At 46.2% G+C, this 22,892-nt stretch overlaps 1 protein-coding gene across 4 annotated transcripts in view; it reads right to left on the bottom strand.

The window, feature by feature from the left end:
• The window catches only part of EPS15L1 (epidermal growth factor receptor pathway substrate 15 like 1), a 425,390-nt gene that overhangs the window by 176,722 nt on the left and 225,776 nt on the right, over positions 1 to 22,892 (bottom strand). For 3 of the 4 annotated variants that reach the window (XM_030218156.1, XM_030218158.1, XM_030218159.1), the window contains 5 exons: positions 22,647 to 22,811; positions 15,829 to 15,952; positions 15,647 to 15,700; positions 11,727 to 11,875; positions 10,035 to 10,095 (listed from right to left, as the gene is read on the bottom strand). In XM_030218156.1, coding sequence (XP_030074016.1) covers positions 10,035 to 10,095; positions 11,727 to 11,875; positions 15,647 to 15,700; positions 15,829 to 15,952; positions 22,647 to 22,811 — 553 coding nt within the window. The remainder of the gene's footprint in view (positions 1 to 10,034; positions 10,096 to 11,726; positions 11,876 to 15,646; positions 15,701 to 15,828; positions 15,953 to 22,646; positions 22,812 to 22,892) is intronic. The other variant, XM_030218157.1, reaches the window with a different exon arrangement.

Raw genomic sequence — 22,892 nt, 5'->3', positions numbered from 1 at the left:
AACACCAATGAATCAGTTCCTGTAGGAAAGTCTGGGTCTGTCGATTGCCAAAAAAGGAGTTGCCGCTGCCAAGAAGTGGTGGCGTCTGCACAGCCATCTCCAGACTGCTCGTGCTGCGCGAATAAACAGGCTATAACGTAGCTGTGTTGGGGAGCGCTTCGGTACTGTGTGTATCTGCCAGGAGAAATGGGATCTGCAAAAAAGGTTAGGCTGCAGTCCAGATAAAGAAAAGTCATTTACATTTCCTGTACCAGTCATTAATATGTCTCATTGTGCAAGCTACTGTTAGGTGTCTCAAATTTAACAGGCCTAATCCCCCATGTGATTTGGGCTTCTGCAAAATTGATATGGGTAGCCGGGCCCTCTTCCCCTGCTACAGATATCCCTGCAACATTTTGTCAGTGCTTTTTCATCCCTAACCCGCAAGAACAGGACTAACATCTGAAAAACGTACAACAACTTCGGGGCCCAGATAATATTGAAGAGTGATATGCGCCCCAGCAATGAGACCAGGTAGGCTCGCCACAGGTTAAGGGTCTTCTGAAGGGAGCTCACCAAGGGACGAATGTTGCAGGCATATAGCGCGGGCAAATTGTTTGGAATAATAACACCCAGATATTTGATCCAGCCGTTCGCCCAGGAAAACAGGAAGTCCTTGTGTCACGAGCTTTGTATTGTGGGGGAAGAAGGAAGGGCCACAGACTTAGTAAAGTTCAATTTGAACCCCGAAAGAGTGCCATAGTCAGAGATCAATCGGATTAAATGAGGGATGGAGGTTTGGGGGTTTGTGAGAGTTAAAAATAAGTCATCTGCAAAGGCCATAACTTTGATCTCTTTATGTTGTATTGTGACCCCCTCCAGTGCTGCAGTGTTACATAGGGTTCCGAGAAGCGGTTCAAGCATGAGAAGGAACAATAGGGGGGAGTTACGTAGGGTTCCGAGAAGCGGTTCAAGCATGAGAAGGAACAATAGGGGGGGAAAGAGGGCACCCCTGTCTCGTACCACGAAGGATGGGAAACGAGTCAGTGCAGTGCCCATTAACTAGCAAAGCTGCTCTTGGGTCCGCATACAGCGCCGACACTGCCCTAAAGCACCAGCCCGAGACCCCTAAATAAGTGAGGGTGTCAAATAAGAATTGCCAGTGTACCCTATCAAATGCTCGCTCAGCATCCAAACTAGTCACCACCAGAGGAATCTCTTTCCATTGACAGAGGGAGAGGGCAATCAATAACTTGCAAATATTACATACAGACTGATGCCCTTTAACAAGCCAACTTGGTCCGGGTGAGCGTACTCTGGCAGCCTCTCTGCCAACCTGTTAGCCAATATCTTAGATAGCATTTTGACGACTACGTTTATAAGTGAGATTGGGCAATAGCTCCCGGGCACATCCCTGGGACGGTCTGGCTTAGGCAGGAGGCTGATTAATGCCGTGTTTTCATGTCTCAGAAATCCCTGTGTTTCAATCACCTCTTCAAGAGAGTCTACAAGGGGGCCCAGTATTTGAAGTCTGCATCATCTTATAAAACTCTCCTGTGAAACCATCTGGGCCTGGAGCAGAGTTTAATTTTAAGCCTTTAATCACTTTTTCACTTCCTTAGCAGTGAGCGGTGCATTGAGAGCGTTCACAAAGTCTCCTATAAATCTAGCCAACCCTGACCTCTCTAAGTATGCTTGGATGTCGGACAGTGCCACCCCCGTCATCTCAGGACTAGCATACAATTCCTGAAAATGGATTACAAAAGTCTCTGCCATCTCTTTCAAATTGGATATGACCCGCCCGAAGAGGTCTTTATAGCTGGTATGTGCCGGGGGCCCCCAACTCCCTGACCACCTTAGTGAACAGTGCACTCATTTTATTCCCAAATTTAAAGAATTTCCGCTTTGCTCGTAATAGCAACTGTGAGGTGTGTGCATGAATGTGAAAGTTCAAGGCTACCCTAGTGGCCTATAGAGTGTCAAAAGTAGTGACAGAGGGGCGGGCCACGTAGGACCGCTTCGCCGCCCTTAGTTTCCGCTCCGTTACTATATCATGCACTAATCGTTTTTTGCAGGCACTAACATATGCGATGAAATGGCCCCTTAGTACAGCTTTACCCATAGGCCAAAACAATATGGGGTCAGTCATATGCTCTTGATTATGCAGAACATATTCATCTCATTGTCGTTGTATGTAGGTTAGGAAGTCTCTGGAGTGATACAAATACGAGGGAAAACACCACTCCGAGTTTTGTTGCGCAGCTGGGGCCACTTCCACACCCACCCATATCAGGGCATGGTCAGAGATCTCCTCCGGGCCAATCACCACTGACACTACCTGGGGAAACAGGCCGCTACTCACAAAGAATCCAGGCGAGAAAGGGACTGGTGTGCCCGATAGATGTGCATGTAATCACGCTCCTCGGGGTGTAAAAGCCTCCATGGATCTAGCAGGCCTAAAGCCCTGCACAACCCTTGTAATTCACCTTCACCCCACCCCATTCGAGCATGTGGTACCCTAGAACGATCTAGCTCTGGGTCTAATACCATGTTCATGTCCCCCGCAACTATCAGTGGGTGGGTCGTGTATTTAAGGCATTCCTTTAGGAGGAGACTGCAAAAAGATGGTTCCCGAGGGATCGGGCCATACACCCCAACCAGCACCAGTTCCCTACCATGTAAATTTAACATTATCCCGATGTATCGGCTCTTGTCGTCTTGAAACAGTTTAGCTGTGCACTGTAGGGATTTATGTAGTAATATAGCTACACCTCCTCGCCACCCCACAGGGGGGGGAGGGAGGGGAAGAAAACCTGCCCCACCCACTGGCGTTGCAGTTTGGAATGTTCTGCCCTCGACAACCTGGTCTCCTGTAGACACAATATGCCCGCTTTATGGCATTTTAGGCCCCCAGGATTTTAGCTCTCTTTACCGGGGAAGTAATGCCCCCCACATTCCAAGATATATATCTAACGTGTCTCGTTTTCTGGGTGGCCGTCATCTAGGGGTCACAAGTCTCGACAATTTACAAAGTCCCCGTTCAACATACATCACCAGGCGCCCAGCCTCACCCAGTGGTGTCCCCGCATCCCCCACACATACACCATATATGTATCTACATTCCAATTCTACAAGATCTAGCCATAGTCCCCTCCGCTCCCATGCAGCACCCCAGTCTCCCCGTAACTCCCAATCTCCCTTACCTGTCCCACCACCCTCCTCCCTCCCATCCCCCTGTATTCCCAAAACAATTCCCACCACACGCATGTGATAAAAATAGGAGATTCACTCCGATGTTACAGGGCCCCGCACCCCAATCTGGTATAACAACAGCCTGCCAACAGTAATCTGTACATTTAGTAACTATACTTATCAGTCCAGATCCTGCCCAGATGCTCAAGTAGTGAGGGTTGCAGTCTCCCGAAAATCATTTAAACATTGTTACCTAGATTGTAAGCTTTTTGAGCAGGGACTGTCTCTCTATGTCAAATGTTCAGCGCTGCGTGCGTCTGGTAGCGCTATATAAATGCTATTAGTAGTAGTAGTTGTACTGCCTTAGGTGAATCAAATGCCTTCCACTGTCCCTGATGGAATATCTTTAACAATGCTGGGTAAAGAAGCATAAAGCGGGCTTTGAGCTCGCGTAGTTCCGTGCAAAGGAGGGGGAGAAATGGCATCTTTTCTCCTGCAACGCTACTGAGTAATCTTGATAAATCTGTACTGAAGCTCCATCATATTGGAGAGTATCTCGTTTTTGCCGAAAGCCTCGTAGGATCTCCTGTGTATACAGTTGTGCACTTTCACCACCACTGCCCGAGGCCTGTTCCCTCTTTCACGCATACGGCCCACCCGGTGCACTCTTCCCAGGCAGAGAAGGCCCATACTATCCGACAATGCAAATTCTGTGCGGAGCCACCACTCCAACAGCTCTGGAAAATTCCGGTCCGGTAGGGATTCAGATAAGCCAATCAAGCGCAAATTACTTATCCATGACCGATTCTCTAAATCGTCTATTTGAGCTTCCAAGGTTTTAACTTGTTTCTCTAGTTGCTCCACTTTTTGTCATCTCTGTCCCCGCATCTTCCGCTGCCGAAACTCTCTCCTCTAGCTCTGTGGTTCTTTTATTTGTGTCCACCAACATCGATTCTACTTTAATGAGCTGGTCAGAAAGCTTGTTCAAGCGCGGTTCTAGAGTGTGACCTACTGCTTCTGTGATTTAATGTAGCTGCGTTGTTGAGAAGGCCAAGGCCTTGGAGTGCTCAGCCGGCGCCATCTTCACAGGCCCACATTTTTCACACTCAGGCTTTTGGTTTCTCGCAGGCATTTTGCTCACAGGCGTCACCAGAAATCTGTCCATCCACTGCCTTGGGGTTTCAGCATGAAATTCTCACTGAAGACTTCTGAAGCGGCTTCTAAAAAGGATGATCGGGGTGCGGGAGCCCCAGAGAGGAATGAGCACTCGTCCGCTCCTCTCAGCACATCACGTGGACCTTGGCCTCAAAAATTATAAAAGCTTCTATCTTTTCTCTTCTTTTAAATTAAACAGAGAAAAAAAGGAAAGCAGAGATGGGAAGGGGGAGAAAGTTCAGACTCCTCTGAGCTATTCTCTATGCTCACTAGTGTATTAATTTTTTTTTTTAATATATAGGAGCTCAAGTCTCAAATCAGGCAACCCCCTGATCAACTATCAGTTCTCCAATTGGCCTAGGAGCTTATACCACTGACTAGTTCAGGAGCTGCACAGTCTGCCCATCAACATCTGCTGGAGACAGAGAAATATTGAATATCTGAGGTTGCAGGGTGCCTTTATAGGGCAGAACCCACAAGTTTTAATCTGCCTCTATCTGCTGGATGATAAGCATAACCCACAAGTTCTGGACTGGTGTGGCAAGGACACTAAGGAATTTCTGATAGAGGGTAATTAGTAGAATGCATGGCAATATGTCATTAATTTAAGTATCATGTACAGTGGTTAAAAACTGTGGGGTCAATATTCAGGTCGCAGAAGAAAGCCCAGCTAACTCCCATAGTTGAAGGACAGCCCGAATATTCAATGTCAGGCCGTTTCCGGTGACCGGCATTAAATATCCAGTTTATTTTTAGCCGTTTTAAAGTTAACCGGTTAAGCTGATATTCAAAGATAGCCAGTTAACTTTAAACCGGCTAAAGACATACTAATTATTTAAGTGGTCCAATGTGGCCGCTTACAAGAGCCGGATATGAATTGAATATTAGGGGATAGATGGCTACTTCATGGGATACAGCTGGATACTGCCTTGGATGAATCTTTCCATAAAAGCAGTTAGCAAAGCTTAGTAAATAAATTACAGGATAAGTCATCTTTACTGCTTGCCAAAAACTCTCAATGTTAACAAGCCCCCTGATATTCAAAATCATTTAACCAGCCAGGAAGGGCACCTGGTACAAATGCAATCAGATTCATCTTCTCAGAGTGTGTGCAGACAGACTTTGTAGTTACTGTAGGTGATGAAAAGCTGAGTTTATAGATTGCTTGAACTTGCAGAATCGAAGTAAGCAATGAGTCTAGCAGTATGCCAAGGTTCCTTACCTATGATTTAGCAGGGCTTTATAGTTCCAAAACGGATTCTGTCAGGTGCAAGGCTGCTTGTGTTAGGAACCAAGAGAATCTCTGTTTTACTTAAGTACATAAGTATTGCCACACTGGGACAGACCAAAGGTCGATCAAGTCCAGCATCCTGTTTCCAACAGTGGCCAATCTAGGTCACAAATACCTGGCAAGATCCCAAAAAAGCTCAATACATTTTATGCTGCTTATCCCAGAAACATTTTTAAGTCCCTTAAGCAAAATACAAATCACAACCAGGGTCTATTCACCGCTAGATAAACAATTGAAAATGTAAACAGACACTGTTAGTCCAAACACTTCTCAATTGGGGGGGGGGGAAGCCTCATAATTTCACACAGGGTTATAGTTAAGTCAACAGCAGAATGACTACCCTTTTGTGTTATTTGTAATCATAGGCAAAAAAAAAAACCCTCCTCCAAATAAATATTTTCATTAATTTTTATTTATTTATTTAGAGGAGGGGTTTTTTTTGCCTATGATTACGATTAACAAAAAAGGGTAGTCATCCCGCTGTTGACTTAACTATAACTCTGTGTGAAATTATGAGGCTCCCCCTCCCTCAACTGAGACGTGTTTCGACTAACGATGTCTATTTACATTTTCAATTGTTTATCCCAGAAATAAGCAGTGGATTGTCCCCAAATCAATTTAATAATGGTCTATGGACTTTTCCTTTAGGAAACCATCCAGACCCTTTTTAAACCCTGCTAAGCTAACCGCCTTTACCACATTCTCTGGCAACGAATTCCAGAGTTTAATTACACGTTGAGTGAAGAAACATTTTCTCTGATTCGTATTGAATTTACTACTTTGCAGCTTCATCGCATGCTCCCTAGTCCTAGTACTTTTGGAAAGAGTAAACAAATGATTCACGTCTACCCAAACCACTCCACTCATTATTTTATAGACCTCTATCATATCTCCCCCTCAGCCGTCTCTTCTCCAAGCTGAAGAGCCCTAGCTGCTTCAGCCTTTCCTCATAGGGAAGTTGTCCCATCCCTTATCATTTTTGTCGCTCTTCTCTGTACCTTTTCTAATTCCACTATATTTTTTTTGAGATGCAGCGACCAGAATTGAACACAATATTCGAGGTGCGGTTGCACCATGGAGTGATACAAAGGCATTATAACATCCTCACTTTTGTTTTCTATTCCTTTCCTAATAATACCTAACATTCTGCAGAACACTGAGCAGAGGGTTTCAATGTATCATTAACGACGACGCCGAGATCCCTTTCTTGGTTAGTGACTCCTAACATGGAACCTTGAATTACGTAGCTATAGTTTGTGTTCCTCTTTCCCACATACATCACCTTGCACTTGCTCACATTAAATGTCATCTGCCATTTAGAGGCCCAGTCTCCCAGTCTCGTAAGGTCCTCTTGTAATTTTTCACAACCCTTTTGCGATTTAATAACTTTGTGTCATCAGCAAATTTAATTACCTCACTACTTACTCCCATCTCTAGATCATTTATAAGTATGTTAAAAGCAGCGGTCCCAGCACAGACCCCTGAGGAATACCACTATCTACTCTTCTCCATTGAGAATACTGACCATTTAACCCTAATCACTGTTTTCTATCTTTTAATCAGTTTTAATCCACAATACGACACTACCTCCTAGCCCATGACTTTCCAATTTCTTCTGGAGTCTTTCATGAGGTACTTTGTCAAACGCCTTTTGAAAATCCAGATACACTATCAACTGGCTCACCTATATCCACGTTTGTTCATCCCTTTAAAGAAATGTAATAGATTAGTGAGGCAAAATTTCCCTGCACTAAATCCATTAATCCATGTTTTTGAATGTGCTCTGTAATTTTGTTCTTTATAATAGTCTCTACCATTTTGCCCGGCACCGACATCATGCTCACCGGTCTATAATTTCCTGGATCCCCTCTGGAACCTTTTTTAAATATCGGCATTACATGGGCTACCCTCCAACCTGCCGGTAACACGCTCAATTTTAAAGATAAATTACATATTACTAACAATAGTTACGCCAGTTCATTTTTCAATTCTATCAGTAGTCTGGGATGAATGCCATCTGGTCCAGGAGACTTGCTACTCTTCAATTTGTCAAATTGCCCCATTACATCCTCCAGGTTTAAAGAGATTTCATTCAGTTTCGCCGACTCGTCAGCTTTGAATACCATTTCTGGCACCGGTATCTCTCCCAAATCTTCCTCAGTGAAGACCGAAGCAAAGAAATCATTTAATCTCTCCGCTAAGGCTTTGTCCTCCCTGATTGCCCCTTTTTCCCCTTGGTCATCTAGCAGTCCAACTGATTCTTTTGCCAGCTTCTTGCTTTTAATATACCTAAAAAAAATGTTTACTATGTGTTTTTGCCTCCAACGCAATCTTTTTTTCAAAGTCCCTCTTTGCGACTTGACATTCCTTATTATTTTCAGTCGGTTCCTTCTTCCATTTTCTGAGGGACTTTCTTTTAGCTCTAATAGCTTCCTTCACCTCACTATTTAACCATGTCGGCTGTCATTTGGTCTTCCTTTCTCCTTTTTTAATACGCTGAATATATTTGGCCTTGGCTTCCAGGATGGTATTTTTGAACAGCATCCACACCTGATGTAAATTTTTGACCCTCGCAGATGCTCCTCTAAGCTTTTTTTTTCACCATTCTTCTCATTTTATCATAGTCTCCTTTTTGGAAGTTAAACGCTAACGTATTGGATTTCCTGATTATACTTGAGCTATCTGTTGTTTTTTGCCTACTTTATTTGAAAAATGGTTAGATATCACTGAACTTGCCTTTTTCTCTCTATTTTATTTTGGTGGGTTAATTTTAAAAAGGCACATTGCTTAATGTTATTTTTATAAAACTGGAGCAATATATAATCTATGTGCCTTTTAGTAGATAGACAAGAGGACATAAACCAGACTACAGGGTACAAATCTGGCTCACACAGACTATTGATCAATGCATGCTATGATCTTACTAGGATGCAGCTTTTTAATACTAACACATTCCAGCATGCTTGCCCTGATGTCTCAAGGATTTATAGTGACCTTTGCCAAATCCAACGGTCACTATTCCATCCTCCTCGACCTATCTGCCGCCTTTGACACCGTCAATCATAATTTACTTCTTGACACACTGTCCTCAATCGGGTTCCAGGGCTCCGTCCTCTCCTGGTTCTCTTCGTATCTTTCCCATCGCACCTTGAGAGTATATTCTAATGGCTCTTCTTCCACCCCCATCCCGCTCTCTGTTGGGGTTCCTCAAGGTTCTGTCCTTGGACCGCTTCTTTTCTCAATCTACACCTCTTTCCTGGGCTCGCTGATCTCATCTCATGGTTTCCAGTACCATCTCTATGCTGATGACACCCAGCTTTATCTCTCCACTCCCGACATCACGGTCGAAACCCAGGCCAAAGTTTCGGCCTGCCTTTCAGACATCGCTGCCTGGATGTCCAACCAGCATCTGAAACTGAACATGGCAAAGACTGAGCTCCTTGTCTTTCCACCCAAACCCTCTTCTCCTCTTCCTCCACTTTCCGTCTCTGTTGACAACGCCCTCATCCTCCCCGTCACTTCAGCCCGCAATCTCGGAGTCATCTTCGACTCCTCCCTCTCCTTCTCTGCCCATATCCAGCAGACAGCTAAGACCTGTCGCTTCTTCCTCTATAATACTAGCAAAATTCGCCCATTCCTCTCTGAACAGACCACCCGAACCCTCGTCCACTCGCTCGTCACCTCTCGTCTTGACTATTGCAACCTTCTTCTCACTGGCCTCCCGCTTAACCATCTATCCCCCCCCCCCCCCCCTTTCAATCAGTCCAAAACTCTGCCGCACGTCTTATCTACTGCGTGAACCGATACTCTCATATCACCCCTCTCCTCAAGTCACTTCACTGGCTCCCGATCCGCTACCGTATACAGTTCAAGCTTCTCCTTTTAACCTTCAAATGCACTCAACCTGCAGCCCCCCCATTACCTCTCTACCCTCCTCTCCCCGTATGTTCCCACCCGCAACCTCCGCGCCCAGGACAAATCACTCCTATCTGTACCCTTCTCCACCACCGCTAACTCCAGACTCCGCCCCTTCTGCCTCGCATCACCATATGCCTGGAACAGCCTCCCCGAGCCCATACGTCATGCGCCCTCCCTGCCCATCTTCAAGTCCTTACTCAAAGCCCATCTCTTCTCCCTTGCTTTTGGCGCATAACCACCTTCCCCACTCATGATACCTACACTGACTACATAGTTTGTAACCTTTAGATTGTAAGCTCTTTTGAGCAGGGACGGTCCTTCCCCATGTTAAACTTGTACAGCGCTGCGTAACCCTGGCAGCGCTATAGAAATGCTACCTAGTAGTAGTAGTAGTATTCTGTATCCTATTGCTATCCTGTTTCTAACCCACCTCTAGGCCTCAAAGCTTTCTGAGAGTCCAAATAAGAGAAAGGACTTTAAAAAAAATTCAGCTTCTCACCTGTTCCTTTTGATGTAATATTTGAGCTTGAAAAAGGATCGTTGCTCTCAAAGGGATCGGACTATATCAGAATCAATGGAAACAAAGAAGTTACTGCTTAGGCCATAACAAAAAACAACACACACAAAATATATATATATAATTTTTGTTTTTCAAACTAGTAGATAAAAGGGACAGATTATGAATATCTCCTTTCTGCCCTAACACTGAGCAGCAAATGAGCATATCTAATAATGTAAGTTCAAATTCAAAGAATCCAAGCAAAGATTTCAGAAGTTCCTAGAGCACAGGTTGCATCAGGAATTCACTGAACCTCTTTTTTACTTTGGCTCAGAGTTGTATATGTCTCTGTAAATCTGATGTTTTCAGATTGTGCTTCTCAACCACTGAATCAGGCTCAAGTATGCGCATTTTATACCACATTCACATCATATGCTAAGTGCAGGTCCTGTATATCTCAGTGAGGGAGGGGAAGACATCATGAAGTGGAACTTTGAGTGTAAAATGTTGTAATAATACTATTGGATTTTTGATTCAAAAACAATTTGATAATGAATATGACTTTTGGGCAGACTGGATGGACCATGCAGGTCTTTATCTGCTGTCATTTACTATGTTACTGTAAACCAGCTTGATGTTTTCTGAATTCTAAACAAAAATAAGAATTTGAGAAGTGTTTAGGAAAAGAGGTGCCCCTCTTCAATATACAGAGGTGCTTATACCCCCATCCTGTCCCTCCCCCCCCTCCCCCCCCCAAAAAAGTGGTCCCATCCAATCATTCCTATCCTCTCTCCAAGGGCCCTCTACTGAGATCCCTCCCTCCTTCCTACTCTCCCTTCATAGCCCATTTCTGGGTCTTCCCTCTACCTCATCTCATTTGGCTAGTACCAAGACAATTAGCAGACCTCCAGACAGAAGCAATAGTAACAGAAAAAAAAGTCTGAGACCTGTGAATCAGCTCATTCTCATGGACTCTACTGAGATTCCATCCCTCACATTGGAATTTCTTGCTAACAGGAAACCCATGTAAATGGAGAAGAGGGGCCTTGCAGAGCTTGGAAGCATGCAGTGGCTCGCAGACCCTGTGCCAGATTTCCTCAAACCACCAATAGACTGCAAACAGCCCTGATCAGCTGTTCTGGGTGGCAGGCCACTAAACTACAAATTCTCTCTTTTGGTACTACATGCTGCTAGGGAACTACGCACTGCAAGTGATGCTTAGGTGGAATTTAAGCCCTCAAAGTAGATTATAAACAAAATCTACTAAATTGAGGAAGTCAGGGAGTGGCCTGTCCACTGCTACTGGTGATGTGGTCTCTAAAAGAAAATTCATGGAGAATAGAGAAAAATAAAAAAGACAAGATTCATCCTGTACAGTAGCACACAATTTTTAACTATCCTAGAAATAAGGAAAACAGTTCTTCTACAGGAGATGTGTTAATGGCTGAGCAAGAGGCTTTCCTCCTCTTCTGTTAAAGCCAAACCAATACCCCAGTGTGTTACACAACACCACAATGACATGCCATATTTTGGGTGAAACCCAAAACTATGCCACTTTGAACACATCGGAGAAATTAGTGCCAGATCAAAGCTGAACAGGTTGTATATGGATGGATGCATTACAAATCTGAAAGGACGACTCTGAACATGTGCATGAACATTGGCACTTGCATGTATAAGTAAATCACCTACCTTTAAGGACAACGTTAATGACAGAGTAGGGTTTTTTGTAAATGGATCTGATGTAAATGGATCACCCTTTGTTTGCTTCTTAAAAAAGTCTTCGGTTGCAGAGCCTTGGAATGGGTCACTTTCTTTAAATGGGTCATCTTCAAATGGATCTAAGAACACAGTGAAGGAGACTGAACTTTATGTAGCACTGAAACCACTACAGTGTAACCAACACAGTCATTTTCAATACAGTAAATAAAAAAAGAATACAAAGGTAAGTGGCATGCACAATTTATTCCTCTTAGAGTCACCTTGCAGCCATTTGAATCCCAAGCACAATGAACTGTGATTATCAATTAAAATGTAGATTTTAGTAGCCTTGTAAATGGATGGCCTGAATTTGATCCCCAGGATGAGGGTGCTGAGGCTGCAGTGTTCATAGACCCTGTGGGGGTGAAGGAGGAAACCTCAATCATTGCTCAACAGTCAGATCTCTCACCCACTGAGGGCACCTATGTGAAAGTAAGAGGCACCTATATGAAAGTAACTAAAAGGTGCCTGATATATAACAGCAACAATAAAATTACTCTCAGTAACAGGATAATGCACAAATGCCACTGGAAAATATTATACATGTTTCTCTGCATACTGGACTATTACATAACACCAACACAGGCACCTATGTACCTTTATAAAATAAAGACTAAGATCCAGCACAAATTTACACCTGCTCCAGAGGTATAATGTGTGCATGTACTTGGTTTACATACTTATTTCTGCAAAACATGCACATACATCAGAACTCCACCCCATTCTGTCCAACTACGTCACAGGAAATGACTAGGAGAAATGTTTTCAGCACATACACTTATATGTACATAAGCAGCTATGTAGTTACATAAAAACAGGATTTGCATGTAGATTTTTTTTTTTTTAATAAAACTACTCTCTTGGTGTTCATATTAGCCATATTCTACAGCAACATTTCCAAAACTGTGGGTCATGATCCCAAATAGGGGGTCAAGAAACTCTTATTTGGGGTTGCGACCTGGGAGGGCCAAAAACACAATCATTGCCTGCAATTCCTGTCGAACTCGTGCTATAATTAGGCCTGCACAGGATACAAAGAAGGTAAGGGGATGAGAGCAGCATCAGCTGCAATGCTGCAGGAAGTCCAGAATAGCAGCATGGAGGACAAGGTAAACCTCTGGGGTCATGTGCTTTTTGTGCCCACAATAACGGGGTTACAGTCACAAAGTTTGGTAAGTGCTGTTCTAGAGGAAGCTGTGGTTTGTGGCCACTAGCTGAGGACTGTTGCTATAGTGAATTGATGGCTGTGAATGAAAGTCTATGGCACTGTAGCCCTAAAGAGGTTGGTTCTCATTGAACTGGAAGCCCAAAGGAGCAGGAAGAAACTAACTGGTACAAACACATCCAACCAGCTATTACATACTGGCCCCACTCTGTTGTGTGCTGTTTATTCATCGAATATACTACACTTATGTAGCCAAAGGATGGAGGATCTGCAAATCAACTGTATCTGAAGAAAAATAAAAACATTTGAGGAACGTCTCCCTATGTGCAAGTTCAAACCTACAAAGCAGCTTCACAGTGTACTTTATGTTAGCAGAAACACCAATCGGGCCAAACAGATCAGGCGCTCCAAAATTTCCAGCCTTACAAAGTGATTTTCAATTAACTATGTATTTAATTATTTTATTTGACTTTCTAAGCTTAGAACCTGAAAACAAAATCTTGATACAGAAACAAGGTAAATCCAAAATAATATGTTAAAGATATAAACTACAGAAGTAATCAAAAATTCCAAATCAGCCATTACCAGTCCACAATTCCAAGACACAATATCAAGAAATACAAAATTATTTAAACAAAGTAAAGCAAACACAGTAATGACAGGGCAGATCTACACCTGTAGAGAATGTAGAGGTGACGTGGGCGGCCTCAGAGGGTCCTAAAGACCACCAAACCTAGAAGTCAGAAATGCTTGTGAGCTAGCTCATACAAAATATATCATTGAGATTCCAATTTGATAAAACATTTACAGGGGAAATTTAATCAAAACAAGCCCCATTATTGCTGAATTTGAGCCCTCATCTCCAAAAACTGTTTTCTTCTCTTTTGAGTCACCTGAACTACATCCGGATAAATGAATCAAACAATCGAAAAACTTATCCTATTATGAAAAGTAATAACAAAACCCAGTCTGTTTGGTTTAAGAACAAACTTCACAACTAACGTTGCTGGAACAGTATCTTGATCATCTCCAGATATAATCTGGCCCAGAAGTTAACAGATTGATCTGTAGCTTTTTTAACCGTAGGTAGCAAATAGTATTCCTTTAGTATGAAAAAGCAAGATTTTTATTTTTTGATATCGTAAAAATACAAGAACAAAGTGTTTTAAGGGTCAATATAGGAGCCACAGAATGTACTTTGAAGAATTCACAAAACACAGGTCCTCTGATGTAAAGAAATTTTCAAGACGCCAGTCCTATGATGTATAGAGACATTGGGCTCAATATTCAGATGGCAGTGATTAGCATTTTGCTGACCACCGCCAGCATTATACCCAGAAATTCAATGCCGGGCCATGTCAAGCAAGCTCCAGCATTGAATATCCGGGTATATGGAGCCAGCAAAAACATAGCCAGTTAAGTGCGATATTCGGCACATAACCGGCTATGAACAAACACAAAGAAACCGTGCTTTATGTGGCCCTATTTATGCTATTATCTTAGCCAGTTACATGCTGGAAATAGGCAATTAAACAACTAAGTGACAACTTCACCACCGGAACACCCCCAAAATAGCTGGTTTCGGCTTGGACAATAGCCAAGCATTTTCAGCAGCACTATCCAGTTAAGTGCTGCTGAAAATGCCCGATTAGCCCCAGACAGCCGATTTAAATGGCCAGTGCCTGTCCTGGCCGTTTAATCATTTTGAATATCAGGCTCATTATTTTTAATTAAGGCAAACTGCTGATCAGGTACTTCTTTAACTTCAGTTCTTACTGTCTTCATATTTCTTTTCCAGCAAATCCACTTTCTTTTGAGATGATGTTAAAGACAAACTGAGAGGACAATAATTCAAATTTCTGAGATATAACTGGTCCAGATTAGCCAGGGCATCCCATATAATTTAAGAATACCATGCAATTTCATTCGAACTCAATGATTGCATGCTTGACTAAGAACACCAGGAAGACCAAGATGATGACACCAAGGGTACTGGCTGAATGAACATAAAACTGCCATGCAGGAATCCTAACATGATATTGAGGGATACCATAAATTTGTCTTCTAATGCTTCCAAATTAGGAACATTTTGTGTACAGGATATCAGCTCTACAGCCTATCCTTGAGCAACATTTACTGCAGAAAAAACTGACTTGGCCAAGAGAAAAGAAGAAGAATCCATGCAATAATAATACATTTTTGCTAAGCCAATTTCTGGAACCAAAGTATTCTCTTGGACCAAAACTTACCCACCACTAACCAGATGTCACAATTTTCCCAACCAGTAGAACATTCTATGCCAAAATTATTCCCCCAGTAGAGTCTCAGGTCAAACATACTCCAAGTCAAAAGCACCTCAAAAGATCCCTGCAGGATCTGAGAAAGTTTCTTTTTTTTCTTTAAGCATCATCCCATAAACCTAGCACAATATTTGGAGGTACTGAAGGAATATGCTTGATCTAGAATATGGGATTTTATTATTTCCCAGCTGTAATAGAATAACATTATCCCAAGTATAATGCATTACAAAACCCTGAATTCATAGTGCAGGGTCGTTTATTCTGGATGTCCTTGCTTTGCATGATAGGTGTTCCCACTATAGCTTCTGTCATGCTATATATTAAATAAATCAAAAACCTGTACTATCAGGCTACTAAATGCACATAAAGAAACTAAAACCTTCTACCTGATGAAGAGGTCTGCTGCTGTTCTGCAAAAGGATCATTATGGAATGGATCACCTGGTAGGAAAATGAAAATCTTGTTTTATAAAACTACTTTGAGAATCTGCTTGCTTTGTGTTGTTTTCAACAATGACCTTCAGCATTTTCAATTTCCCAATAAGAATGCAAAGATGTTGGTCACTCACTGCCTTTGAAAGGATCTGCGCCTTTAAAGGGATCTGATTTGAAAAGATCTTCTGCCTGGAATGGGTCTGCGTGCAATTCCTGGGTATCCTTGCTAAAAACTGCCTTATTCTTGAATGGATCATCCTACAAAGAAGCCAAAAGAAAAGGAACCAACATAGTCAATTGTTAAATAGCTGAAGTTGGTGGCTGGATGGCCCTATATACTGGTATGGGAAAGTGAATGCTACATACCTGTAGAAGGTATTCTCCGAGGACAGCAGGCTGATTGTTCTCACTGATGAGGTGACGTCCACGGCAGCCCCCTCCAATCGGAATCTTCACTAGCAAAGGCCTTTGCTAGCCCTCAGGCGCCGATGCGCACCGCGCATGCGCGGCCGTCTTCCCGCCCGAACCGGCTCGTGTTCGTCAGTCCCGTATGTAGCAAGACAAAGACAAGGGAAGACACAACTCCAAAGGGGAGGCGGGCGGGTTTGTGAGAACAATCAGCCTGCTGTCCTCGGAGAATACCTTCTACAGGTATGTAGCATTCGCTTTCTCCGAGGACAAGCAGGCTGCTTGTTCTCACTGATGGGGTATCCCTAGCCCCCAGGCTCACTCAAAACAACAAACATGGTCAATTGGGCCTCGCAACAGCGAGGACATAACTGAGATTGACCTAACAACTTATCCAACTAACTGAGAGTGTAGCCTGGAACAGAATAAAACATGGGCCTAGGGGGGTGGAGTTGGATTCTAAACCCCGAACAGATTCTGAAGCACTGACTGCCCGAACAGACTGTCGCGTCGGGTATCCTGCTGCAGGCAGTAATGAGATGTGAATGTGTGGACAGATGACCACGTCGCAGCTTTGCAGATCTCTTCAATAGTGGCTGACTTCAAGTGGGCCACTAACGCTGCCATGGCTCTAACATTGTGAGCCGTGACATGACCCTCAAGAGCCAGCCCAGCCTGGGTGTAAGTGAAGGAAATGCAATCTGCTAGCCAATTGGATATGGTGCGTTTCCCCACAGCCACTCCCCTCCCGTTGGGATCAAAAGAAACAAACATTTGGGCGGACTGTCTGTTGGGCTGTGTCTGCTCCAGATAGAAGGCCAATGCTCTTTTGCAGTCCAATGTGTGCAGCTGACGTTCAGCAGGGCAGGAATGAGGACGGGGGAAAAATATTGGCAAGACAATTGATTGGTTCAGATGGAACTCCGACACTACCTTCGACAAGAACTTAGGGTGAGTGCGGAGGACTACTCTATTGTGATGAAACTTGGTATAAGGAGCATGAGCTACCAGGGCCTGAAGCTCACTGACTCTACGAGCTGAAGTAACTGCCACAAGAAAATGACCTTCCAGGTCAAGTACTTCAGATGGCAGGAGTTCAGTGGCTCAAAAGGAGGTTTCATCAGCTGGGTGAGAACGACATTGAGATCCCATGACACTGTAGGAGGCTTGACGGGGGGCTTTGACAAAAGCAAACCTCTCATGAAGCGAACAACTAAAGGCTGTCCTGAGATCGGCTTACCTTCCACACGGTAATGGTATGCACTGATTGCGCTAAGGTGAACCCTTACAGAGTTGGTCTTGAGACCAGACTCAGACAAGTGCAGAAGGTATTCAAGCAGGGTCTGTGTAGGACAAGAGCGAGGATCTAGGGCCTTGCTGTCACACCAGACTGCAAACCTCCTCCATAAAAAGAAGTAACTCCTCTTAGTGGAATCTTTTCTGGAAGCAAGCAAGACACGGGAGACACCCTCCGACAGACCCAAAGAGGCAAAGTCTACGCTCTCAACTTCCAGGCCGTGAGAGCCAGAGACTGGAGGTTGGGATGCAGAAGCGCCCCTTCGTTCTGGGTGATGAGGGTCGGAAAACACTCCAATCTCCACGGTTCTTCGGAGGACAACTCCAGAAGAAGAGGGAACCAGATCTGACGCGGCCAAAACGGAGCAATCAGAATCATGGTGCCTCGGTCTTGCTTGAGTTTCAACAAAGTCTTCCCCACCAGAGGTATGGGAGGATAAGCATACAGCAGGCCTTCCCCCCAATCCAGGAGGAAGGCATCCGATGCCAGTCGGCCGTGGGCCTGAAGTCTGGAACAAAACTGAGGGACCTTGTGGTTGGCTCAAGATGCAAAGAGATCTACCAAGGGGGTGCCCCATACCTGGAAGATCCGGCGCACTACTCTGGAGTTGAGCGACCATTCGTGAGGTTGCATAATCCTGCTCAACCTGTCGGCCAGACTGTTGTTTACGCCTGCCAGATATGTGGCTTGGAGCAGCAAGCCGTAACGGCGAGCCCACAGCCACATGCTGACGGCTTCCTGACACAGGGGGCAAGATCCGGTGCCCCCCTGCTTGTTGATGTGATACATGGCAACCTGGTTGTCTGTCTGAATTTGGATAATTTGGTGGGACAGCCGATCTCTGAAAGCCTTCAGAGCGTTCCAGACCGCTCGCAACTCCAGGAGATTGATCTGTAGACCTTGTTCCTGGAGGGACCAGCTTCCCTGGGTGTGAAGCCCATCGACATGAGCTCCCCACCCCCGCAGAGACGCATCCGTAGTCAGCACTTTTTGTGGCTGAGGAATTTGGAAAGGGCGTCCCAAAGTCAAATTGGACCAAATCGTCCACCACTGCAGGGATTTGAGAAAACTCGTGGACAGGTGGATCACGTCCTCTAGATCCCCAGCAGCCTGAAACCACTGGGAAGCTAGGGTCCATTGAGCAGATCGCATGTGAAGACGGGCCATGGGAGTCACATGAACTGTGGAGGCCATGTGGCCCAGCAATCTCAACATCTGCCGAGCTGTGATCTGCTGGGACGCTCGCACCCGAGAGACGAGGGACAACAAGTTGTTGGCTCTCGTCTCTGGGAGATAGGCACGAGCCGTCCGAAAATCCAGCAGAGCTCCTATGAATTTGAGTCTTTGTACTGGGAGACGGTGGAACTTTGGATAATTTATCACAAACCCCAGTAGCTCCAGAAGGCGAATAGTCATCTGCATGGACTGTAGAGCTCCTGCCTCGGATGTGTTCTTCACCAGCCAATCGTCGAGATAGGGGAACACGTGCACTCCCAGCCTGCGAAGCGCCGCTGCTACTACAGCCAGGCACTTCGTGAACACTCTGGGCACAGAGGCGAGCCCAAAGGGTAGCACACAGTACTGGAAGTGACGTGTGCCCAGCTGAAATCACAGATACTGTCTGTGAGCTGGCAGTATCGGGGCGTGTAGGCGTCCTTCAAGTCCAGAGAGCATAGCCAATCGTTTTCCTGAATCATGGGAATAAGGGTGCCCAGGGAAAGCATCCTGAACTTTTCCTTGACCAGATATTTGTTCAGGGCCCTTAGGTCTAGGATGGGACGCATCCTCCCTGTTTTCTTTTCCACAAGGAAGTACCTGGAATAGAATCCCAGCCCTTCTTGCCCGGATGGCACGGGCTCGACCGCATTGGCGCTGAGAAAGGCGGAGAGTTCCTCTGCAAGTACCTGATTGTGCTGGAAGCTGTAGGACTGAGCTCCCGGTGGGCAATTTGGAGGCTTCGAGGCCAAACTGACGGTGTATCCGTGCCGGACTATTTGAAGAACCCACCGGTCGGAGGTTATAAGAGGCCACCTTTGGTGAAAAACTTTCAACCTCCCCCCGACCGGCAGATCGCCCGGCACGGACACGTTGATGTCGGCTATGCTCTGCTGGAGCCAGTCAAAAGCTCGTTCCCTGCTTTTGCTGGGGAGCTGTGGGGCCTTGCTGAGGCGCACGCTGCTGACGAGAGCGAGCGCGCTGGGGCTTAGCCTGGGCCGCAGGCTGTCGAGAGGGAGGATTGTACCTACGCTTACCAGAAGAGTAGGGAACAGCCCTCCTTCCCCCATAAAAACGTCTACCTGAAGAGGTAGATGCTGAAGGCTGCCGGCGGGAGAACTTGTCGAAAGCGGTATCCCGCTGGTGGAGCTGTTCTACCACCTGTTCGACTTTTTCTCCAAAAATGTTGTCCGCTCGGCAAGGAGAGTCCGTAATCCGCTGCTGGATCCTATTCTCCAGGTCGGAGGCACGCAGCCATGAGAGTCTGCGCATCACCACACCTTGAGCAGCGGCCCTGGACGCAACATCAAAAGGTATCATATACCCCTCTGGCCAGGAATTTTCTGCACGCCTTCAGCTGCCTGACCACCTCCTGAAACGGCTTGGCTTGCTCAGGAGGGAGCTTGTCCACCAAGGCCGCCAACTGCCGCACATTGTTCCGCATATGGATGCTCGTGTAGAGCTGGTAAGACTGGATTTTGGCCACGAGCATAGAGGAATGATAGGCCTTCCTCCCAAAGGAGTCTAAGGTTCTGAAGTCCTTGCCCGGGGGCGCCGAAGCATGCTCTCTAGAACTCTTAGCCTTCTTTAGGACCAGATCCACCACACCAGATTCGTGAGGCAACTGAGTGCGCATCAGCTCTGGGTCCCCATGGATCCGATACTGGGATTCGATCTTCTTGGGAATGTGGGGATTAGTTAGAGGCTTGGTCCAGTTCGCCAGCAATGTCTTTTTTAGGACATGATGCATGGGTACTGTGGACGCTTCCTTAGGTGGAGAAGGATAGTCCAAGAGCTCAAACATTTCAACCCTGGGCTCATCCTCCACAACCACCGGGAAGGGGATGGCCATAGACATCTCCCGGACAAAGGCCGCAAAAGACAGACTCTCGGGAGGAGAAAGCTGCCTTTCAGGGGAGGGAGTGGGATCAGAAGGAAGGCCATCAGACTCCTCGTCAGAGAAATAGCTGATGTCCTCCGCATCCTCCCACGAGGCCTCACCATCGGTATCAGACACAAGTTCATGAACCTGTGTCTGAAGCCGTGCCCGACTCGACTCCGTGGAAACACGGCCACGGTGGGAGCATCGAGAGGTAGACTCCCTCGCCAGCACCGGCGAAGCTCCCTCCGCCGACGTCGTAGGGTAGTCCGCCTGGGAGGCGGCCGTAGCCGGTACCACAAGCGGTACCGGTACCGGGGACCTCACCTCGGGCAAGGGGCCCACCGTCACCTCACTCGACGGTACCGGGGGCGCAAGCACCCCCGGTACCAGAGAAGGGCGCAACAGCTCTCCCAGAATCTCTGGAAGAACGGCCCGGAGACTCTCGTTCAGAGCGGCTGTGGAGAAAGGCTGGGAAGCCAATGCAGGTGTCGAGGTCAGAGTCTGTTCCGGGCGTGGAGGCGGTTCCGGGCTGTCCAAGGGGGAGCGCATCGACACCTCCTGAACAGAGGGTGAGCGGTCCTCCCGGTGCTGATGCCTACTGGGTGCCGACTGCCTCGGCGACCCAAAGCTCTCGGTACCGAGATGGGAAGGAGACCGGTGACGATGCTTCTTTGATTTCTTCAAGCGAAGCATGTCACCGGAGCTTCCCGGTACCGACAAGGAGGACGTAGAATCCAACCGTCGCTTCCTCGGGGCCGAGGTCGAAGAAGGTCGATCTCAGGGGGGCTATACCGCAGGAGCCCTCAGGGTAGGGGGAGACCCACCCAAAGGCTCACCGCCACCAGCAGGGGAATGGACAGCCCTCACCTGCACTCCAGACGAAGCACCACCGTCCGACGACATCAGCAACAGCGGAAGCCTCAGTACCACCGACGTCGACGCAGCCTTTCAATGCCTCGGTACCGACGATGCAGGAGGTCGGATCCTCGATGCAGTCGATGTCGAGGTCGATGACTTCGATGCTGTCGACGCCGATGCGCTCGGTGCGTCCTGTGCTGTTGTCGTCGAAGAGCCCAAGAACAATCCGTTCCACTGGGCCAATCTCGCTACCTGAGTCCGCTTTTTCAAAAGAGCGCAAAGACTACAGGCCTGCGGGCGGTGCCCAGCCCCGAGACACTGAAGACACGACGCGTGCCTATCAGTGAGCGAGATTACCCGGGCGTACTGGGTGCACTTCTTGAAGCTGCTGGAAGACTTCGATGACATGGGTGGAAAAATCACGTCGCGAAATCAAAATTCTCGATGATGATGGAAGGCACCAAAACGAAGGGAGAAAAAACCCGTACTGAGGCCAAAAAAGCCGGTCCTGAAAGCGAAAGGAAACTTACGCGGGGCAAAAGCTGGAAGCACGGGAAAGGGGTAAAGACCGTAAAGGTCCTTCTTTTTTTTTTTTTTTTAAGCGAAAATCGCAAAGACGCGCGAGGTCAACTTGAGGGGCACGAAACGGCGCAGAACACGACTGTCCCGAGCGCGGACAAAAGAAGGCTGACGAACATGAGCCGGTTCGGGCGGGAAGACGGCCGCGCATCGGCGCGCGAGGGCTAGCAAAGGCCTTTCCTAGTGAAGATTCCGATTGGAGGGGGCTGCCGTGGACGTCACCCCATCAGTGAGAACAAGCAGCCTGCTTGTCCTCGGAGAAAGGACTGAGGATGCTGTGCAGGCAGTGCCCACAGTCCTGGTGAGAAGGGGTTGTAGAAGGAAGTCCCAGGCATTTCATGAGCACACATCTAGTGGCCAGGTACAGGGTGAACCTGTATCAAGTTCCAAAAAGGAGCTGTAAACTGTGGCCAAGGGGATGTTACTGTAATGGTTAGGATACAGCAGGCAGGTGTTCTAAAATAAAGGCATGAGGGCATACACCAGTACACAAGGAAAAAAAAAAAGAAGACAAAACATTCCCAAAACACACACACAAAAAAAAGCCAGCCCTCAGAATCACTGCCACAATATATCAAAATTGTTGGGTGCAGTGAATATTAAAATTCAGAGCAATTTATTCTAAACAACCACCCCCCCCCCCCCCCCGAAACACAAAACCCCCCAAATCTAAGAACATGGAAATGCAGTTACTATTTTAATTCATCCCTTACTATTGATTCAGAATTGCCTTTTTGTTTCTGTGGAGCTCCATCATTCATGTCTGCCAAGTTTGTCATACTTCCACTATGAATCCCATTTAGGGTGCTGTTGTATTGTTCAATATTTTTACTGACTTCCTGCTGACTCTCTTGAAGCTGAGACAACTTGCTTCTTGCCTAAATACAGAGACAGTAACAAAAATTAACAAAACTGGAAACAGGCTCAAGAAATTAAACCAAAACAGCATAAAGGAGAAT

Source organism: Microcaecilia unicolor, chromosome 11 (assembly GCF_901765095.1).
Source record: "Microcaecilia unicolor chromosome 11, aMicUni1.1, whole genome shotgun sequence".
NCBI lineage: Eukaryota > Metazoa > Chordata > Amphibia > Gymnophiona > Siphonopidae > Microcaecilia > Microcaecilia unicolor.
Note: the sequence above shows the minus strand (reverse complement) of the source record. Positions and strands in the feature narration are given on the sequence as shown.